Below are 22,156 nucleotides of genomic sequence, written 5' to 3'. Positions count from 1 at the left end.
CAAATATTGCCATGGGGCAGTGCAGAGTCAGGGAGACTTCAGTGAATAACACGCCCCCACGCATTGACCTCAGATCCTGCCTACACGCTCCTGCCAGCAACCGGAGGGCAAAATCAGCCCTACAGCCCAATCTCTTAGGACAATCCACAGCACTATCGCTACTCGACACTTAGGAGATCAGAAAAAGGAGCTGGATGTGGGGACTCCTTCCTACCTTGAACGCTCGAACTATTCACTCTCTTAACAATCCCTTCCTTTGGTGGCCAAGAATATCTGTCTCAGCATGTGACATGTCCACTGAGAAACAGAGAAAGACAAAAACACATACCCCAATTTGCATGACCTACCCACTTCTGAGACAGGCAGATGCTCTCCTTGTCTGATTTACATTGCAAACCTGGCAGCAGGTGGGCTTCCCACAGCAGCAAACAAGCCAAGTGGGAGATGTGTAAAACCCACCTGTGAGGGACAGAAGACACAAAATCGCTTTCTGATGGAGGTTACAGCCCTGCACGTCCACAGCAGCTCCATTGCATGGAGTTAAGTTGGTTTTACTCTTGGGAAAAGAGAGCAGAGTCCAGCGCTTGCTGTATGAACAGGAGAAACAGCAGAGCTCAAGCCGTTCCTTTCCCACACCAAAGACAAAACCCACAAAGCTGCACCTTTTAAAGCAACCACTGCCACCCACGTAACAAGCACCATCCTCAGACCACAAGCATCCCCACTAGTGAGCGCGTGCACAGGACTTTACCTCTCCACATCCTCCCGCAAACATTAAATTAAAAAGGAGTGCTCGGCTGCTGGTCTTGGACACAGTACCTGCTCCTAACAGCTGGCCAGGAGCAGATCTCGCTGTCCAAACGCAAACAGCCCTGGGCCAACGGCCCGTTTTGCAAAAAGCAAATTTCTCTGCTACAGCCGGCTGAATAGTTTAGATCATGGTTTGCCAAGCTGGGGAGCATGCCCTCCCGGGGGGGGGAAGTAAAGAAATTCCAGGGGGCACATGAGGCAACCCAGCCCCCCGCCATCAATCCCCCAACCCAAGAGAGCTGGCCTTTGTTTCTGGCTCTCAGCCCTCGCCACTTTACGTGGGTGACCCGAAACAGCCGCTATAAGAAGCAGGCAGCCGGCAAAGACCCATGTGGAGCTAGCTGCCTCCTGCAAAGGCGAGTGAGCACGGTTTTGGGGGCGGAGGGGGAGGAGGAGTAGGATGGAGTGAGATGGGGGCTGGGGGTGCCTGGCTCGGGGAGGGGGATGGGGTAAGAGTGTGAGGCTGGTGGTGCCTGGCTTGAGGGGAGGGGAGGGGCTCGGGCGGGCTGCTCTTGGGGTTCACAGGGCTTGGGCAGCTGGCCCAGATAGCGCAAGGCTCAGGCAGCCAGCAGGCAGGGGTGCAGCTGGCCCCAAGAGCTGGTGGGTGGGCAGGCAGTGCAGGGCTCGAGCAGTTTGGGTTGGCAGGCGGGTGGCTGGCCCACAGCTTGGCTGGGCAGCTGGTGGGTGGGCGGGCGGCTGGCCCTGGCAACGTGGGGCTCAGGCGGGGGTGACTGGCCCATGGCTTGGCTGGGCAGCTGGTGGGCAGGCAGCTGGCTCTCCAGCACAGGGCTTGGGAGGGCAGGCAACTGGCACGGGCAGCTCTGGCGACTGGCACGGGGCTCAGGCAGCTGGGGTTGCGCCAGGCACCGACAAGGCACAAGGAAAACTATTAGCGCTTATTTTTAATTTTAAATAACATTTTTATATCAAGTTTTTGTGTTTATTTGAAATTCCGAATTGAATTTTTTGGTAAAAGGGGGGATGGACCATGGTAAAGAACAGGTTGGGGGGCGTGAGGGTTTCTCAAAAATCAAAAGTGGGGGCGTGATGCTGGAAAGTTGGGAACCGCGGGTTAGATGACTCTCTCCAAAACTGAGTGTTTTCCTGGTGTCTTCCAGGTCCAGCACTCCCAGCTTTTGTCAAATTGTCAGAGTAACGTCCACTTTAAGAGATCATCATCATCTCTACTGAACTTGTGACCTCCTCCCCCTGTTGCATCTTGTCCCTGATCCAGGGTGCAAGGCCCAGCTCTTCAAAAGGGAGGGTGACCATCTGTCTCTTATGGGGCGGGACGGCGCTGCATCTGGGATGTCAAAAAGGCATCCCGACTTACGAATTGCCCTGTACTTGAGCCGTTCCTGCTGACCTTTTCCGCCAGCAGCTGCACCTCAGGGATGTGGGGTGGGAGCACTGGCAGCTGCCGCTTCTCCGAGGCTCTCGGGTAGCACCAAGGGCTGCAGCTTCTCTGGGGTTCCCAGGGAGACTGGCAGCTGTGGCTTCCCCGGTGTCTGGGGCAGGGCCAGCAGCCGCTGCTTCCCCAAGACTCTGGGGGACTGCCAGCAGCTGCCACCTCCTTCCCACCTCACCGGGGCTTGATGGAGCTGGAAGGACTTAGGAAGGCCAAATGCTGCTACAGGTTGGGTGCTGACTGGCTAAGCACCTCTTCTGCAGAACAGGACCTGGGGATTACAATGGATGAGAAACTGGATGTAAGTCAAGACCGCGCCCTGGTTGCCAAGAAGGCTAATGGCACGTTGGGTTGCATTAGTCAGAGCATTGCCAGCAGATCTAGGGAAGTGATGATTCCCCTTTATTCAACACTGGTGAGGCCACTTCTGGAATATTGTGTCCAATACTGGGGCCCACATTACAAAAAGGATGTGGATGCATTGGAGAGAGTCCAGAGGAGGGCAGCAAATGGTGAGGGGGCTGGAGCACATGAATTATGTGGAGCGACTGAGGGATTTGGGCCGATTTAGTCTACAGAAGGGGAGAGTGAGGGAGGATTTGATAGCCGCCTTCCACTACCTGAAGCGGGGTTACAATGAGCATGGAAAGAGCCTATTCTCAGTGGTCACAGACAGCAGAACAAGGAGCAATGGTCTCAAGTTACAGAGGGGGAGGTGTCGGTTGGATATTAGGAAAAACTATTTCACCAGGAGGGTGGGGAAGCACTGGGATGCGCTGCCTAGCAAGGTGGTGGAATCTCCATCCCTACAGGTTTTTAAGTCCTGGTTGGGATGATTTAGTTGGGTTGGTCCTGCTTTGAGCAGGGGCAGGACTTGATGACCTCATGAGGTCCCTTCCAACCCTATGATTTTATGGTTCTAAGACAGGCCTTATAAAGCAGAGGGAGGATCAGGTTACCAAAACCGGCACAGCACTGATGGTTTATTTTGGCATGTTGAGAGGAAGAGTTTGGGCAAGAACCACTTTTCCCCATTCCAAATGAAGAAGGAGCCAAGCCCACAGTAGACTAGAACAACACGGGGGCAACTGAGCATGCAAGTCCCGCCAATGAGAAGCCCAACAGAGGCCTTGGGTGTGTCTGGACCCCCTGCAACAGTGACCCCCATGTACAGATTGGTGCTTACCTTTGCAACATTTGCATAATCTCATGTAGGAGGAGCTAGTTTTATGGGTGGAGCTTGGAAGAGTAACTTATTTTTTCCCTTGCACACTCCCCCACAATCTGAGCCCTGAGTTTGTGTTTAGCCAGTGAACAGGGAAGACGTCTCAGCCGGCTTATGCATTTGCATGGAAACCAGATTTAAAACATTCTTTGAATTTGTTGTGGGTTTTTTAATCGTTCCTGTGAACCCATAGCACAAAGAGGAGGAGGAGACGGAACCCTACCTGCCGAGCTCCACCCAGAGCCAGGGACACCTTGTGTAGGAAAAAGCCACTGACCTGTTGTAACTGTTTTTGGACTCACAGAAGAGCTGAATCAGAACCTGCACTGCCCAAACCTCATCTTGCAGCTGGGGATCAATGCCCAGGCTGGGATAATACAGCTCCACACTGGTTGGGATTGCACCCTGGAATATCCTGGCAGCTCCTTCCTAATGTTTCCTGATCTTACTCCTCCTGGTCTGCTGACTCTTGCTATCACTTCTCTTGCTGAGCAGCCATCCATCTCCAGCACAGATCCGCCAGGCAAGGATCTCTGGAAAAACCTCGAGGACCATATTTTGCACCTTCACAAGCCTCACAGTAGCCACCCAGAGACAGGCTCAGGTTATAAGAGATGGGGAAGCAGAGGCATGGATTACTGAAGTGGCTTGGCCTAGATCATAGAGCTAGAGCTTGGAGCAGAATCGAGGCATCTCAGGCTCCCAGGCCTTTGTTCGTTGCTTTAAGCCAGGCTGCCTTTATTAGAGACACCACATGCTCTTTTTTGTGTGCTGCCAGGACTCCAGAAGGTACATTAGAAGGTGGCCTACTCCAGGGCTGCTGGCCCTTAACCCTTGGGAGGTCGGCTGCCTGTGCAGGGCACCAGCTCTGAAAAAGACTTCCAGCAACATCCCTCTCAGAGAGGCGGGTTTTGCTTCTGGCTAGGGTCTCAGGCAATCACTTCCTCGCCCTGTCCCTCAGTTTCTCCTCCACAGAAGAGGGCTCAGGCTGACCTTCCTCACAGCCCCGCTCTGCCCAGCACAAGGTGCTAGAGAAGGCCCAGGAATATTTACACCCCGATTTCAAGGCTAGAAGGACCACTACGATCACCTCGCCTGACCTCCATGCGACAGAGCTGCTCTGTGATAACGTACCCAGGCCAGCCGTGGCGCTGGTTGTTGGGTTCCTGGGTGGGGACACTGGCTTCACTTAACAAGTGCTACGGGGAAAAGGAGGAGGAAAAGGAAAGCGGGACTCAGGATAGGCCATGGCCCAGCAAGCTCTTGAGGTTTGTTAATGAAGTTCCGTCCAAGCTGTGCACCTGCCTAGCAGTGGCTCAGGGCTGCTGCACAGTGTCACCTCTGCTCGCCTGTCCCAGTAATGGAGCTGTGGTGGCCGGGGGAGAGGGGCCCCCACTCTCGCCAGCCCCAGCATGGGGTTCTGCCCTGGCCACGGCAGCCCCATGCTGGGATCAGCAGGGAGGGGCCCCTCTCCTCCAGCCGCAATGTCCAACCCAGAGTTACCCCAGGGGACAGGTGCCCCTTCCCTAGCTCCTTCCTAACCTAGCCTGGATCTGCCCCAGCTAGGGGAGAAGTGTCCCATCTCCAGTTGTGCACCCTGAAGCTGCCCTGGAGAGGCTCCTCTCAACTTGTCCCAAGCTACTGAACTGCAGTAACCCTCTCCCTGGAGCAGCCTGCACCCCGAACCCACCCCACAGCCCACCTCCCCCCAGCCAGAGCCCTTGCTCTGCTCCCATCCTGCACTGCCCTGCACCCCAGCCCCTCAGCCCTGCCCCCCCCCCGCACACACACACTGCAGAATGACTTTTATTCTGGGATATTCCCTCACCCTATCGATGCACGTAACAAAAGCCGCTCCACACACAGGCATAAAAAATGAGCTGGGACCCTGCTTGTTAAGGGACAGCACAAGGACAGGACAACGGCCTGGGAACCCGAAGATGCAGAGCTCTGTGGTGGGTTTAAAAAAGGGCTCTCGTGCTTTCTCGCAAAGGAGGGTGGGACTGGGTGCTGGGGGAAGCGGACAGAACCCTGCTGGGGTGCCTGAAGAAAGAACCCCTGTACAGATTCCCAAAGGAGGTGGGAAGTGTTTAGGTAAGACAGGTGTGACTGACTGTTGCTTTAAAATCCTTTTTCTCTCTAATGCTTTGTTGCTACTGCTGAATAATTAAAACTTTACCTTAAGAAGGCTGCCAGCTCCCTGCAGTCACCCCAGCTCACAGCCTCCTGCAGACAGCATGGCAGACACCTGGGGGGCTGCAGCCCAGGGCCCCATCTAGTTATGGGAGAGTTTCACAACTGCACACCTAGGAAAGGCAAAGACCTAAGGCCTGACAGCTGTGGGGTGGCTCCCAGAGAAGGGCCAGCGACGCAGCAAGGCAGGGTTGGAAATGGCTGTCAGGAAAGAGATCGCTTTGTTGATTCCCTGTGCTGTTCACGCCCCCTGGGGCATCTGGCATTGGCCTCTGTTGGAAGACAGGATACTGGGCTATTTGGACCTTTGGTCATAGAGCTGGAAGGGACCTCAGGAGGTCATCTAGTCCAGCCCCCTGCTTTAAGTAGGATCAACCCCAACTAAGTCATCCCAGCCAGGACCTTGTCAAGCCGGGACTTAAAAACCTCGAGGGAGGGAGAATCCACCACCTCTCTAGGCAACGCATTCCAGTGCTTCACCACCCGCCTGGGGAAGTAGTTTTTCCTAAGGGTCTGACCTAGTGAGGTCATTCTTAAGCCCTGTAAGCAGGACACTCCTGTATTGCACAGGCCAGAGACTTGCACCAAGCCCATATCTTGCCGTTGAGCTAGAGTCCCCTTTTCAAAGAAATCACTGATCTATTCAACATCTCACCACCGTTTGAGCAGAGGGGCAGGGAAAGGAGAAGTCCAAGTTTGCCAGTGAGAAAGCAGCAGGCTCACGCCCAGCAGTTCCTGGTAAAGATTTACAACGTCTCCATTCCAGCTGTTCAAAACATCCTCCGCAGGGCCCAGAATTAACCTTCCTACCCAGATTCCAGCTCAGCCCACAGAGATGACCAAGGGTTATGGTGCCTGCAGCCAGTGTCAGAGCATTTGCTGCTTCCAAGCACAACTTTCCCCACCCCCTGCTTGAGGGCTCTTTCCTTGGAGCCAGATTAAAGCATGGCTCTGCTCTGCAAAGACAGCCCTGCAGGGACCAGAGCTGGTGCCATTCAGTGATTATAGCTCAAAGAGAATGAGTTTACAATCATGTGTAGTACCCAGAGGCAGTGAGACCGCATACTAGGGTGAGTGAAGTCTCTGCCCTACAGCTTTGGCTGAAAGGCAGGGGGTCTTTAGCCCCTCTGATCACAGGTTCAATCCCTGGTGCCAGAGACACAGGTCTGTGAGTGTTACACACACATACCCTGCCTGAGATCTGTGAGTGGAGCAGAATTCTTCATAATGTGAATATTGTCCCCCAAAAATAGTTACACCTTCTCTACGCCTCTCTCAAAAATACCCCCAGCATGTTCTTGTGAGGTCCCTGGAATAAATGTTTTAGAAATGGACTCATATTGTTTATATTTAATCATTTTGAACACGTTCTCCATATTTTTGTTAATGGCAATAAAATTAATCTCCCCAGACTTATACAGCATTAATGTCAGTCACTAACCTTGATTTCTCCCTACGCACACACAAACCGGCAAAAAAGAATTTCTATCGACAGCCATTCAAGCAGACAGGTTGGGCAAGTAAGAAAAATGCTGCCTGAGAACTTTAGAGTTTAAAGACCTTTCCTTAATATATATTTTGACACGTGATGTTGACAATCTGTGTTTTAACCATCGCAAATCTTTCACTTATTGAATGTCGGCATCTACACTCCTTCAAAAATTATTGTCCGTTCCCCCCTTTGATTTCCCCAAACTGTGAAAATTTAAATAGGTAAAAAAAAATTTAGAATGCATTAAAATAAACATTGATACTATCCATCCAATTATTTTTTAAATAAGAGTGACTCTGCCAGGGCTAAGCAGAGAAGAGAGAGAAGGGGTCATTGTGTCCTTAAGAAGAGGGGCAGAGCAGAGCAGGGCTGCTGAGGGGCAGGTAAGGGGAGCTGGAGCAATCAGTGTGTACTGCTGCTTCAAAAGGAGGAGGAGGAGGGCTTGCAGCCGAGCTTTGCAGGGTCTCTCTGCCTGAAATTCTTCAAGCAAAAGGTTTGATGCCCAGCAGCAGCAGAGACAGAGTTTTCTCTGCAAAACCTGAGCCACGTGCCTGAGGGGACAACGCCAGAGTTCCTTCTACCCTCCGGAGCAGGCAGATGGCACCTAATGTGTGTCCTCCTCCCCCGTGAGCGCAGAGGGAGGCTGTGGTAAGACGGAAGACCCAAGCCCATACAGCACGGGCCTGGTTTGAGGCTTGAGACCATGGACAAAAGACGGTTCAAAGCAGAACGAAGCTGTGAGCAAGAGGCAGGCCTCTGCTAACAGGACTTGCTCACGTAGGGCTGAGAGTACAGAACCCTCATCGGGAATTGGTCCAGGTGCAGACCAGTAACTGGTACAGTTCATAAGTTGAAATCACAAGGCACCACCACCTCATTGAAAGAGACCGTGGCACCCGCTCTGCACAGACACAGACCTAGGTTCAGGCAAGGGTCTGAAATGACAGCGTGATAGATAAGATACGAGGTACAGGGAGATGAGCAGCAACCTGACGATATCTGAGGGTGGTAACCTGATACGTCAGCAGTGAGGTGTGCTTTGTTTCTACCTGTATATAACGTGGTGTCTTGGAGACCGTCTTCGTTTGACCTAGGTGGGCAGTGGAATTCCCGCTGACTGGGTCAGTCCATTGGTGAGGGTACCTCTGTGCAGTGTATCGGTACAGTGTACTATTGTGATGGAGTGAGGGATACATGTGTGTGTGGCTCACAGAGGGTGCGGAGCTCCAGCAGAGGTAACCCAGGTGACACCTCTGGACTGCAGACAAAGGGGGAGGTGGAGCCTGAGGGTTTGAGTTGGAACTGGGAGTTGGGAAGCAGTTAGTCTGGGCTGGGAGAGAGGGAGACAAAGGAAGGGGCAAGACCTCGGCTCCAGGGGCCCCTCGGGGGCCTCCTCTACCCAACATGGATTGGACTGGCTGTCTCTGCCAGCTGCACTGACTCCTCTGTACGATGCTGTGCCCTGTCAGCTAATAAACCCACTGTTCTCCTGCTGAGTGAGAGTCACTCCTGCCTGCGGACGGGGCGCAGAGCCTGGGGACCCATGAACCCCATCACAACTATACTTGCTAACTAAACTAACCAGCAGTCCTGTAGCACTTTAGAGACTAACAAAATCATTTATGAGGTGATGAGCTTTCGCTGGGCAGCCCCACTTCTTCTTTCTTCTACAAAAGCTCACCACCTAACGAATTATTTTGTTGTGACAACAAGAAGTCCTGTGGCACCTTATAGACTAACATATTCTGGAGCATCAGCTTTCGTGGGCAAAGACCCACTTTGTCAGATGCATGAGTGGGGATTCCAGAGGAGGGTCTAACTATACAGGCTCATGAAAACGAGGGAGTCCCATTCAAGAGTAAGGCCAGAGTTGACAAGGTCAATTCAGTCACAGAGGATGTGGCCCATTATCAGCTGCTGAGGTGGAGGTGTGAAAACCAAGAGAAGAGAAACTGCTTTTATAGTCGGCCAGCCACTCCCAGTGTTTGTTCAATCCTTGGCTGATGGTGTCAAATTTGCAAATGAATTGGAGCTCTGCAGTTTCTCTTTGGGGTCTGTTTTTGAAGTTTTTTGTTGCAGGACGGCTACTTTTAAATCTGTCACTGAGCGTCCAGGGAGACTGACGTGTTCTCCTACAGGTTTTTGAATGTTACCGTTCCTGATGTCTGATTTGTGTCCATTGATTCTTTTCTGTACAGACTGTCCAGTCTGGCCAATGTATACGGTGGAGGGGCATTGCTGGCATATGATGGCATATATTATATTAGTAGATGTGCAGGTGAATGAGCCCCTGACGGTGTGGTTGATGTGCTTAGGTCCTGTGATGGTGTCATCGGTGCAGATATGTGAGCAGAGTTGGCAGCGAGGTTTGTTGCAGGCATTGGTTCCAGGTTTAGAGTTATTGTGTTGTGGTCTATAATTGCTGGTGAGAATTTGTTTCAGGTTGGCAGGCTGTCTATAGGCGAGGACTGGCTGCCTCCCAAGGTCTGTGGGAGTGAGGGATCGTTCTCCAGGATGGGTTGTAGATCACTGATGATGCACTGGAGAGGTTTTAGCTGGGGGCTGTATGTGACAGCCAGTGTCTTGTCTTCCTTGCAAGGCGTCTTGCAGCAGCTGGCTTCTGGGTACACGTCTGGCTCTGTCAATCTGTTTCCTCACTTCCTTAGGTGGATGTTGTGGTGTCAAGAAAGCTCAGTAAAAGGCTTGTAGGTTTTTGTCTCTGTCTGAGGGACTGGAGCAAATGTGGTTGTACCTCAGTGCTTGGCTGTATACAATGGATCGTGTGGTGTGCCCTGGATAGAAGCTGGACACATGTAGGTAAGCACAGCGGTCCGTGGTTTTCCGGTACAGGGCGGTGTTTATGTGACCGTCACTTATTTGCACAGCAATGTCCAAGAAGTGGGTCTCCTGTGTGGACTGGTCCAGGCTGAGGTTGATGGTGGGGTCGAAACTTGAAATCAGCTCGCATGCCACTCTTGGCACCCATGGCAGGGGTTGCTAACTCCTGCCTTAAATTACCAGGGCCTTACCTGCCTCTTTCCCCAAAAAGATACTGCCAATAAAGCCACCTGAGTTGTGTTGCTATGAGAGATGGGCTCTGACAAGGTGTATCCCTTCACACCTCAGTCAGTTACATCCTGAAGCTGTTCTTTGCTCTTTGGCCCCTACAAAGCCAAGGTACCATTTAAAGGAAGTTGAAGGGCTCTGTGGCCCTCACTGAAGTCTGAGCCCCCCTGGATTTCATACTTGAGGTCGGTTTAAAGCACATGCCCTAGTTCTGCACTCTTCCCAGCTTTGCTTTGGAGCAGGGAGTTTGTTTAGCTACAGAGGGAGGCAGTGGGGAAATTAAGATAACGACAGGTTTGTCATTCAAATAATGGCAGGATCCTTAGGTGAACATGAAAACATTGCCGGGAACTCCATTTAAATCTGGGGAAATAAAAAGAGTAGGCACAAACGTCCCAGGGGACTTACAAATGTATCCCAATTCTTCAGAGACTTACTCATGGGCCACTGCTGTTCAGCTTGTTCATAAGTGATCTTGGAAAGGGTGTAAACAGTGAGGGGGCAAAATTTGCAGATGATCCAAAATTACTTAAAATAAAGCATTACAAAGGGATCTCACAAACCTGGGTGATTGGGTAACACTAGGGCAGGTGGAATCAGACACAGGGATCCTGCCAGCTAATTGCCAAGTTATCTGCCGGAAAACTGGAGTGTTCAAGTGTCTTAGTAGCCCCTTGAAAGAGGTGATGTGCCTGGAGGGGGCTGGACAGAGCCAGGTTCAGCCCCTCCCAATTTCCAGCTTGACTTGGACTGACTATGCTCAATAACACGGCCGAAGCAGCTGTCCTCAGTCTGTCCCCCCCATGCCCTCCCCATCATGGTATTCACAGGTCCCACACACACCCCAAAGCTGAAATGGAGCCCCTGCTGTGAAGTCAAGAGCAGAGCCAGTGATTACAGGGCTGGAGGGAATCTCTTGGCAATTTTGACTGCAATCCTTCAGAGAGAAGTCCTGTGGCACCTTACAGACTAACAGATATTTTGGAGAATAAGATGCATCTGATGAAGCGGGTCTTTGCCCATGAAAGCTGATGCTCCAAAATATCTGTTAGTCTATAAGGTGCCACAGGACTTCTTGTTGTTCTCAAAGCTACAGACTAACACGGCTCCCTCTCTGATACTAATCCTTCAGAGACTTACTCATCTGCTGAACTTCAGAGACATGCTCAAATGGCTTTGGACCTGGGCTAGGTTAAGCATTTCTGTGGTTAGATAGCTGGGGGGCTGAGCAGTACACAGCTCAGAAAATAAACAGCGTCAAGGGCTAGAGTCAGAACAGCTGCTATTTTGCTTACACATTTACTGTACAAATACAGAAAAACAGTTGGTTATTCTCCAAACGGGGCTCATGGGGAAAGGCCGGCAGGGTATAAATGGCCATGCACAAAAACCAGGATATTTAAGGTACCTCTGATTTTAAAATAGGTGTTCACTCATAAGACAGACAAGGAAATCTGTGTCCCTGGTCACCCCAAGCTATGAGTTTTAACCCCACACTTTCCTTGTGTGCTTTTCTCTGCTTGCCCAGCAGTTTGACAAGCTGGGCCTCTGAGGAGCTTTGGAACAGAACAGGACAAGAACCACTTGACGTTCAAATCCAGAGAAGAAGGTGGGGATGGCCGGGCCACACTCTCAGAAAACCATCATTCGGCGCAGCCCGTCGAGCTCGCCAATGGAACGGGCAAGGAAAATGAACAGGAGGAAGACCTTGGACAACGTGGAAAAGATCTACTGTGATTGAAGGTCAGCAACTGGGGCACTCCTGGGGTCAGACGGAGGTTTTGTCCTGTGACAAAGTGAAGTGGAGGAGAATTGCAGATGACCTGTGCTCCACCTGGAGTACAAGGGTTTAGTCAAGTCTATTCTTAGACGTGCCATTTACAGGGAGACAGGAATAGCCAGGTTGGCTTGGCCCCAAGGCCCATCTGCCCCAACATCCTGTCTCTGACAGTGGCCAGGGCTGCCTGATTCAAAGGAAAGAGGAAAAAATACAGTATAATCTGCTAATTAGTTCTCACCCTGACCCCCCGCAGCCAGAGCTTGGTGGTTTCGTCTCCCCTCCAAACTCAGTACAAAGACAGCAACATAGACGTGCTTCTCCTTAAAGAACCCACAACTACCGCGGTGGCCAGTAATTTTCAATGGGGGGTGGAGTCACGCCCAGGTTTTGATCAGTGGTCAAGGGCCTCGCTTTTCTATGGAGGGGTTGAGGGGTCTGGATGGAGATGGGTGCAGAAGGGAGCTCAGGGTAGGAGATGGGGGGCAGGAGAGAGTGGGGGGTCTGAGAGGGAGTTAGGGTGAAGGAGGGGGTTGTGACCAGGGGAAGGGGATTGGGGTGCTGGGTCAGGTTCTGATCTGGGGGACGGCTGTAGGGGGGCATGCAGGGCCTGGGAAGCAGCTGGGGGGTTGCGGAAGGGGGTGCCAGAGGCAGGCTCTGTCCAGGAGTCACTTACCTAAGCAGCTCCCAGCCAGCAGTACTCTCAAGGAGGCTTCCCTGCCTGGCAGCAGCCCCCATCCCCTGGCTGTTTCATGTGACTCTCTGAACTGGCTACCGAGGCCTTTGCGCACTGCCCACACCCCCAGCAAAATCTCTCAGTTCCCATTGGTCAGTTTCCAGACAATAGGAGCTGCGAGATTTTGCTCGGGGTAGGGCAGCACCTCAAGCTGTGCCTGTTCCACCGCTGCAGGGGCTGGCCGTGGTCTGGATCTTGCCCCCCCCTGCTCTGCTACCCTTAACGCCATTACGTTGAGCCTCTCAGACAGCTAGATGCTGCATTCTGAGACTGATGTGCAAAACACGGGGAAGACAGAGTTAACCTAAGCTCACCAGCCCTGGAGAAAGGCTATGCTCTGCCTGCAAACTTCAGCTGGGGCACATAGGATGACCTACTGGGTTCCAACCAGCCCTGAAGCTCCACCCCAGGGACCGTAATTACTTCCTTGGCTCAAGCTGTAACCAGCTGGTAACCTCAGTAGTTTATTAATGTATTTTGACAGCGTATTACATATGCAGAGCAGAGCTGGGCCCCAGGAGAGCAGAAATATCTGCTTATTCACTGCACTCTGCAGCAGTGCCTGCTTGGGGGCTTTTAAGCTCTCGAGACACTGTGGAGCATGCTTCCAAATCATTGTGTAATTGCCCCAGGCAGACTCAAACCTGGGTCCTCTGGAGCTCAGCGCATGAGCCTCTACTACTGACTTGCAGCGAAGGCTGTACAGGAGACTCAGTCTTCTGCTGTGTAAGTAGTCTAGGAGCCACCCCATGGGACAGTGGCCCACCCCTCGACATGGGGGTTACAATTGCTTGGATGGGGGAGGGTGTCTGGTGGGTCAGTTCTTATCTCCAGGGGACGGTATCCTCAGAGGCAGGCGCACATCTGGCCACAAGACAACAGTCACTCAACCTCCATGGGTCAGTCCAGCCTTATGTACGACCAGACTGACAAAACACACAAAATTCTACTAGTTCCCTGAGCAACATTCATCCTGTCTCCAGGCAGCTGTACTAGTGTTGTACCTGGCCATGGGGCCATGGACAAGCCCTGTTACTGTCCAAGACATCCTCTAGCAACACCGAAGACAGCCACTAGAAGAAACCACTCAGGGTAGCTAAAAATCAATTTAAAAAAGTAGATTTCTTTATTTTCTTTAAATTATCAGATGCTAAAGTTCTCATTTAAAAATAGCAGTTACTATTACATCTCATCATAAATGTGCTACACATACACTTGCAATCTCCTTAAAATGAATTAATGGCTCTAGTCTGTCCAGCCTAACTACCAGCTCTTGCTTCTTCAAAGTTCTGGACTTTCTGTGATGCTGTTACAAAAAAAAAAAGTGAAACAGGTGTGTTGTGAGCAAGACACGAGAAGTCGTCCTTCCGCTCTACTCTGCGCTGGTTAGGCCTCAGCTGGAGTATTGTGTCCAGTTCTGGGCACCGCGGTTCAAGAAAGATGTGGAGAAATTGGAGGGGGCCCAGAAAGGAGCAATAAGAAAGATCAAAGGACTAGATAACATGACCTATGAAGAAAGGCTGAAAGAATTGGGCTTGTTTAGTTTGGAAAAGAGAAGATTGAGGGGCGACATGATAGCAGTTTTCAGGTATCTAAAAGGGTGTAATAAGGAGGAGGGAGAAAATTTGTTCTTCTTGGCCTCTGAGGTTAGAACAAGAAGCAATGGGCTTAAACTGCAGCAGGGGAGGTTTAGGTTGGACATTAGGAAAAAGTTCCTAACTGTCAGGGTGGTCAAACAGTGGAATAAATTGCCAAGGGAGGTTGTGGAATCTCCATCGCTGGAGATATTTAAGAACAGGTTAGATAGATGTCTATCAGGGATGGTTTGGACAGTACTTGGTCCTGCCATGAGGGCAGGGGGCTGGACTCGATGGCCTCTCAAGGTCCCTTCCAGTCCTAGTATTCTATGATTAAGTTTCTGTTTCTCAGCAGTCTAAAAAGTCACATGTGCAAAGACCAACACCAGCTGGAGAGGACTGTCTTTGTTCTGTGCGTCTGTGGTGGTGGACCTGGGCCAAGCGTGGCAGAGGACATAGTTAAGACATTGTCCTAAAGACAGAGAGACAATATATAGAAAAGGACCCAGGCAGCACAGAAAGGAACAATGAAGAGGACTAGAAAGACAAAGGGAAGACATCGTCCCAGACGCACACAGCTTCCTATATTCCCTCACGCTTTTGCACAGGAAAACCTGTCCTGGCTTTAGGTGTAGGACAGACCCTATCAGGGAATATCCTGAAGAAATTCATTTCCTGGGTAAAAAAGGGAAAACATGCCAAGTGTAAGCAGTGTCAGAAGAAGATGCAAGACCTACCTGCAAGAATGAAACAGCATTCGGATATCTGCTTATTGGGAGAAAATGATGTTCATAAAGATGTGGGGATGACTGAAGAACAATGTGTGTCAGCTGGTTAGTAACTTAAGTAATTAACTTTGCAACGTATCATTCTTCAAGACTTCCTCTGTGCCTTTCAGTCGAGGCTGAATCTCTCTAATCCAACACTCCCTCATCCGGCAACATCCGTAATCTGGCATCATTTTAGTTAGCCAGATGTCCACTTATCATGGGTGTGGCCAAGTTTCCCATGGTCCCATAAAGTTTGTTCCCAACCAGGAGTCCTGGCTCTCAGCGTTCTGTGCTGTCATTTAGCTATAATTTACCACAATTGTCTTCTAAGAGCCCAGTAAGCAGTGGAAGTGTTGGTACAGTAAATCCCCAAGTTACACACAACCGAGGTGAACATGTCTCAGGTTAATGCAACTGACACCCCTGACAGAACTGCGATTGGGCTGCCACCACTGACAGGAGCAGGAAAACTGATGAGGGCACTAGCCCTGGTCAGTTTCCCAGCTCTGCAAGCAGAGGGGAGCTGGGAGGCAGGCTGCCACCTGGTCCCCAGCTCTCCTCCACTGGCTGGAGCCAGGAAACTAACCAGGGCTGGTGCCATGGTCAGTTTCCTGGCTCCCCCAAGTTGCACGGAAATATGACTTACACAGAGGTTGCAAGAACACAACTCCTGCATAAGCTGGAGGTCTCCTGTAATGCTGCTTGACAACATTGACCTCCTGTGGTTTGGCAAATACTCTGGCTCGGCACCAGTCAAGTCCCAAGGGTGCCACACTAGAGAGGTTCACCCTGTATAAATGATTTGACAAATAGACTCCCAAGCTGTTTGCAATGTTGGATTTTGGTAGGGGGGAGGAAAAAAAAAAAGTTTAGTCCTTATGGCTTGTTTAATTAGTGAACTAGGTTGACAATCTATCAATCAAGTATACAACACAGGAAGCTGCACTAAGAGAAATCTAGAGCCGCCAGATGTCACTGAGAGTCATTTTCACACGTGTCCCTAATTTTGGAACATCAGAGCCACTGACCATAAGGGTGGTGCTAGAAATATATTCCCTATTTTACTTCAGCATAACTCAGCTTTTGTGAGGAAACCCATTCTATATTTTTCCTCAAAAAACAGATGAGCTACTGAGTTCAGTGGGGCTTACGCCAAAATTAAATGAGCTCTACGCCCAGTCTCACCTTTTTTTTTTTTTTTGCTAATTTGATTTAAATCAATGATTTTTGGTGACTTAAATCATGGTTTAAATCAAATATTTGCACAGCATTGATTTAAGTCAGCCCACCCTGAAGCCACTCACACTCTCTGAGTGTGGCACGCCTTAATTGCCAGAAGACACAAAAAACAGGAAAACCATAGTCTGGCTGCTGCTTCCTTCCTGTCAGGGATGGCCATGGAGCATTCTCTCCAAGGCAAGCTCACGATGTCCCGAACAGCCACTTCCACGGAGCCTGCTCCTGCTTGCTGCAGAGCTGATCAGCTGGTAGCCTGCAGCCCCATCTGGGCCAGGGGAACAGGGTAGAGTTAACCCCCAATTTGCTGAATACTAGCCAGAGGCTCAAGACGTGCCAATCCAGGAGACAGAGAGCAACGGCTCCAAACCAGAAGTGATTTAACTAAAATAATACAGGAAGAGTCCCTGGCCAGCCACAGGCACGCCGAGCGAACGCTGGTCGCGAGGCATCGGGTGAGAGGGGGAGGAAGAAGCTGCTGGGAATGTTTATATTATAACCAACTCCTTTCCCAGCTCCAGCCCAGCAGGAACCTGGCCTAACACAGGAAGGGAAACAAACTCAGATCAGCCAAGTCACTCCAGCGGACTTAATCTTTACACCTTGTGACACTTCAGGGCTTAGAACCCTCCTTCTCCTGCTTTACAGCCAGAGGCCTCTGCCTCTCGGGCTGAGGGAAAGCCTCCAGGAGCATTACTTTATCCTTTCCCGGGGCCAGCCGCACACCCAGCCCACAGCACTTCGGTTGAAAGCACTGTAGAGACACAAAGGATTATTTCCATCCTCGGGACTGGAAGAAACCTGCCCTCTCCTTCCGTGCTTTCCACTCCACAGCATCAGAAATGCAGCACATTCTGAAGCTCACCCACACGCCGCAGGTGGGCGGCATAAGTCACACATGCCAAATGCCAATCCTTAGCACTAACGAGAACAGGCCAGCAGCCGGCACTAGGGGGTAGAGTAACTCCCCCACACCCCGACCCCTCGCTCCAGCAAGATCTCTGCTTTGAAGTCCCAGTAGGTTCTTACAGAGAGAGTGAAACTTGAACCCCTCCCAGATCCTCGGCTTTAACCAAGGGAAGGAAAGGGAAACTCGGCAGGGAAACTCCCTCCTTGTTTCCCTTCCTGTGCTCCTCACCCAGCTCCCTAAGCCAGCTAAGATTTTGGAGTTACTGCAGGCAGGACCAAACACACTAAATGTTGCCGTGCTCATTCCCTACTCACACCAGCAGAGCTTTGTGTGCGTGTCTGCAATAATCATCCTTTACCAGTTTCTCATCAGCAGACCTCAAAGCACTATATGCAGGAGATCACCACCATCATCTGACAGATGAGGAAATTGAGGCAGAGAGCGGACGCGACTTCCCCGAGATCCCAGAAGACCAGAGTCAAGAACAAGAACCCTGCTCCCCTGAGCCTCCTCCTTGTGTTCTATCAACTAGATGACACCAGGGCACTAAACATGGCTACCCCTCCACCGGGTCAAGCCGTTAACCTGCAGCATCTAAGCACAGATCTCTGTTGCTCCGGCTAAAGGAGCACCTTCACCAGATGGCAGCAGTAGTAGGCTGTTATCTACTCTGTGTCCCAGCCACCAGAGTAGGACTGGGGATAGGTTTAAGCATCATATTATTCAGGCATTCATCTGAAGGCAGTAACCGGCTCAAAGTCATTGCTTCCATCAGCCAAAGAACAGACCACCCCAGAGAGAAAGAAACCGGTAGTGTAGCCAGAACGAGCACCTGCGTAATCCAAGAGCCCTTGTGGATATTGATATGTGGCCCATGGGCTTCATGGAAGAATTTTAAGGAGGGATTTGACTAGAGAGCAGTGGCTTGGTGGAGCAGGTCAATCCTTGGTTGTGATTCTCCCCTGCCTGCACCTGGCATCATCATTTATGGCTGTACCCAGAAGATGTATAACTCATCCTGCCTGACCTGGGACAGAGAGCTCTTCCTTTGCACAGCCCAGGAGCAGCGCTCCCTCTATTATTTTTCCTTTCATGGGCAGAATAAATTTTATGTGGACCAAGGCATGTGGGGAGGTGCACCACTAATAGAAATACATGGTGCCGGCTGTGGGAGCTCCGCTCGTCAGCTGGCCAGCACTGGAATCTCTCTTTGGTGGCTGCCCAAGTGCTCAGCTTACAGGAAACACTGCCCAGGAGTAAAGAATAACCCACAGTGCAGGGCAGAATCTGAGGATACTGAGAACTGGGAAGCTTGGTTTGTCCCTTCACCCGAATACCCCCGTTTTGTGTTATCAGCCACCTGACAGCTTCCCTTAAAAAAAAATCAGTAGCTTCAAGGGGCAAGAAACAACCGAAGGGATTCTGGGGCATGTCTTACCTGTTTCTTCCCACGGTCTCATGGTCTTTGACGACTACACTGAGCTCAGCGTTCTGATCTAAGGGAGTTCCTTTCAGATCCCACTCGAACCCCTAGAGCGAGAAGAAAAACAACAGAATATCATCACCATGACACACAGCTAAGCACCTCCGATTCCTCCCAGCAGCAGCCAGTTTACTTTATAGCACAATATTTCTGAGCGGGCTGCTGATCGTACAACACAACCTCCAAGCTCTGAGCTCTTTGCCTAGGGTATTTTGCATCCTAGCCAGAAAATGGGTTGGTGAAACTCAAGCCTGCACGAGGAAACACACCAGGGCATAGGGATGGATCAAGATCCTGGGATCTAGACCCAGCAATGAACAACAAAGGGCTAAATTAATCCCTGGTGCAGAAGCACTGTGGATGGGCTTGGGTGCTAGGAAAAAAAAAAAAATACACACACACACACAGATCTCTGATCTTGCCCCACATGGGGTGGAATATAGATCACAGAATCATAGGGCTGGTAGGGGCCTCAGGAAGTCATCTAGTCCAGCCCGCTGCCCAAAGCAGGATCAACCCTGACTAAGTCATCCCAGCCAGCACATTGTTCAGCTGGGACTTAAAAACCTCGAGGGATGGAGATTTCACCACCTCTCTGGGCAACACATTCCAGTGCTTTGCCACCCTCCTGGTGAAGTAGTTTTATCTAATATCCAACCTACACCTCCCCCTCTGTAACTTCAGACCATTGCTCCTTGTTCTGCCATCTGCCGCAGCTGAGAACAATTTCTCTCCAACCTCTTTAGAGCTCCCCTTCAGGAAGTTGAAGGCTGCTATTAAATCACCCCTCAGTCTTCTCTTCTGTAAACTAAACAAGCCCAAATCCCTCAGCCTCTCCTCATAGGTCTTGTGCTCCAGACCCTTAATCAGTTTTGTTGCCCTCCGCTGAATCTGCTCCAGCACATCCACATCCTCTTTATACTTGGGGGATGTGGCCTCACCAGTGCCGAATAGAGGGGAATAACCACTTCTCTAGATCTGCTCACAATGCTCCTCCTAATGCATCCCCATAGGCCATTAGCCTTCTTGACTACAAGGGCAGTGTTTACTCTTATCCAGCCTTTCATCTACCCTAACCCCTTGGTCCGTTTCCACTGCACTGCTGCTTAGCCAGTCGGTTCTCAGCCTGTAACTGCACTTGGGATTCCTCCGTCCCAAGTGCAGGACTCTGCACTTCTCCTTGTTAAACTGCACCAGATTTATTTTGGCCCAATCCTCCAATTTATCCAGGTCACTCTGGATCCTATCTCTACCCTCCAACATATCTACCTCTCCCCCTAGTTTAGTGTCATCTGGATCAATCTCTGTGACTCAGGAAATGGAATGATCTCTTGTCTCCAGCAGCTGTGGGTCCTGGCAAGAGAGGGGAACATGTCCTGTAGGGGGCGCCACTTGCCTCATTCCACACGGGGTTCACGTTGTTCTTGATTACTTTGGTTCTCTTCTTCACACCTAGGACAGGAGTAAAGCAGAAGGGTTAGAAAAAGCCCTCGGCTCAGATGCCCTCTCCAACTCCCCCGAGCAAAAATTCCTGCTGGTTTAAAAGTCAACCAAATATATCGCTCTGAGTTTGACAGTCCCATGAGGATCCTTAGGAAAAACAGGCTGGGTCCTTGGCCCCAGAGAGCTTCCTATCTAACATCCCGGGGTCCTGGAAGGAGGGCTGCAGGGTTTGACAGGACACGGGGCAGGGGATGTGAAGTGCAAAGCCAGAAGGGTTCCTGGATGGGCAGAACGGTCTCAGCTGGAGGATGGTGTGGAGCAGAGAGAGGAGAGCCCAGGAGAAATTGTGGGAGGAGAGGGATCTGCAGCTGCACCATGCAACTCCAGGAAGCCAGCCCAGATCCAGTATATAAGAACAGTGTCTCCAAGAGGAACATGGCTGCTGTCCAGCTGCACACAGCACCACAGTGCAGGACAGAGTCAGTACTGGTAGTGCAGGAAACAAGTAGAACGTCCCAGACCCCCAAAACGTATTTAAGGAGCCTGAGTGCGTCTGAGCATCTAGGCCAATGTGATCAGCCAGAATCCCCCATTTACCAGCCCCTCCCATGCTCTGTTCCCCCTGCTGCATCGGACATGGTAGATCTGGCGCGTTACCATTTCTGATTCATACTTTCCACGACAGCCCCAGTCACGGACCCAGGCCCTTTTGCGCTAGGTGCTGTACAAAGTCTCTGTCCCAAGGAGCTTCCCCAAGGACAATAGAGTTCACTTAATAGCTGGCCCGAGATTAGCAGCTGTCATGGAATAACAATATTTTGCCTGGAGCCAACGCCATTCCGCGGCTGTGAACAGTAACAGGATTTGGCAACAGACACGCTGCTTACTAGCTACCTTCTTGGGAAGAACAGCCCCTGCCACAGGAAGGTTTGCTGGGCTGCAGCCAGAGAAGGGAAAAGACACACCACTCCTCTCTCCCTGTACTCTCCAGGCCCCACGCTCAGCATGACCCAGCACAGCCTTCGCTGTAGCAACCTGCCTGTGGTCAGGGATCTGCTCTTGTGGCTGTGCCGTTATGTTTACCCCTTCTACAAGACCACGATAACTTTTGTACATTCCTTGAAAACTCATAATTTGCTGATCATTATTATCTTGGTAAGGTAGATATGGCAAGAGGCAAGTTATGCAATTCAACTGCATAACACTGCTGCAGGCACACCTCAGGTCCAGTTTAGAAAAGCAGGCAAAAACCAGTTTCTCAGCAATTAACAGCTCAGCCAGGTATCAGCGAGATCCCTGGGACCATCGCACAGCTGAGTGGTCATTCTCTGGCAGGAAGAGGGGTGTGAATGAAAATTTTCATTCTAACAGAGACACTGGCTTGATGTTGCCTTTCTGTTGGCTGTGGAAGCAAACGGCTCTTGCACAAGAGAGCGGACTGTAAAGGCTGAAACCCCTAGCCCCCTAAATCTCCACCCCTTCCCTTTCTCTCTGCTCACTGCTTCAACAATGCCTGAAGGAACACTGACCTGCGGGAGGAGTCCTGGCTGAACAGGGTTTCAGCCAGGAAGACTGGAAAAGCAGGTGGGGAGACAAACCTTTGCTTTGAAATCATGTCACTTGTTATGCCAGATACTTAATTATGCTCTATCTTCTATTTCGTTGTAACCAAATTTGACTTTTATGCTTCATTATTCATAGCCATATACAGTTTTTCCTTTGGCAGTTAATAAACTTGTTTTACTGTTTTATCTAAAGCATGGCGTGTAGGAACCTCCTAGAACCTTAGGGCTGGAAGAGATCTCAGGAGGTCATGAAGGCCAGTCCCTGGCCAAAGCAGGACGAACCCTCCTTAGCAGCAAAATAAAGACAATGGATTTGAGGAAGGCAGATTTTGGTAAACTCAAAGAGCTGGTAGGTCAGGTCCCATGGGAAGCAAGACTAAGAGGAAAAACAACTAGAGAGTTGGCAGTTTTTCAAAGGGGCATTAATAAAGGCCCGAAAGCAAGCTATCCCACTGCATAGGAAAG

At 50.8% G+C, this 22,156-nt stretch overlaps 1 protein-coding gene across 7 annotated transcripts in view; it reads right to left on the bottom strand.

The window, feature by feature from the left end:
• The window catches only part of DYSF (dysferlin), a 304,879-nt gene that overhangs the window by 263,519 nt on the left and 19,204 nt on the right, over positions 1 to 22,156 (bottom strand). For all 7 annotated transcript variants that reach the window (XM_074992197.1, XM_074992191.1, XM_074992196.1 and 4 more), the window contains exons 2-3: positions 20,080 to 20,135; positions 18,639 to 18,730 (exon numbers count right to left, since the gene is read on the bottom strand). In XM_074992197.1, coding sequence (XP_074848298.1) covers positions 18,639 to 18,730; positions 20,080 to 20,135 — 148 coding nt within the window. The remainder of the gene's footprint in view (positions 1 to 18,638; positions 18,731 to 20,079; positions 20,136 to 22,156) is intronic.

Source organism: Carettochelys insculpta, chromosome 4, assembly GCF_033958435.1.
Source record: "Carettochelys insculpta isolate YL-2023 chromosome 4, ASM3395843v1, whole genome shotgun sequence".
NCBI classification, from domain to species: Eukaryota; Metazoa; Chordata; order Testudines; family Carettochelyidae; genus Carettochelys; species Carettochelys insculpta.
This window is presented reverse-complemented; position numbering and strand designations above follow the sequence as displayed.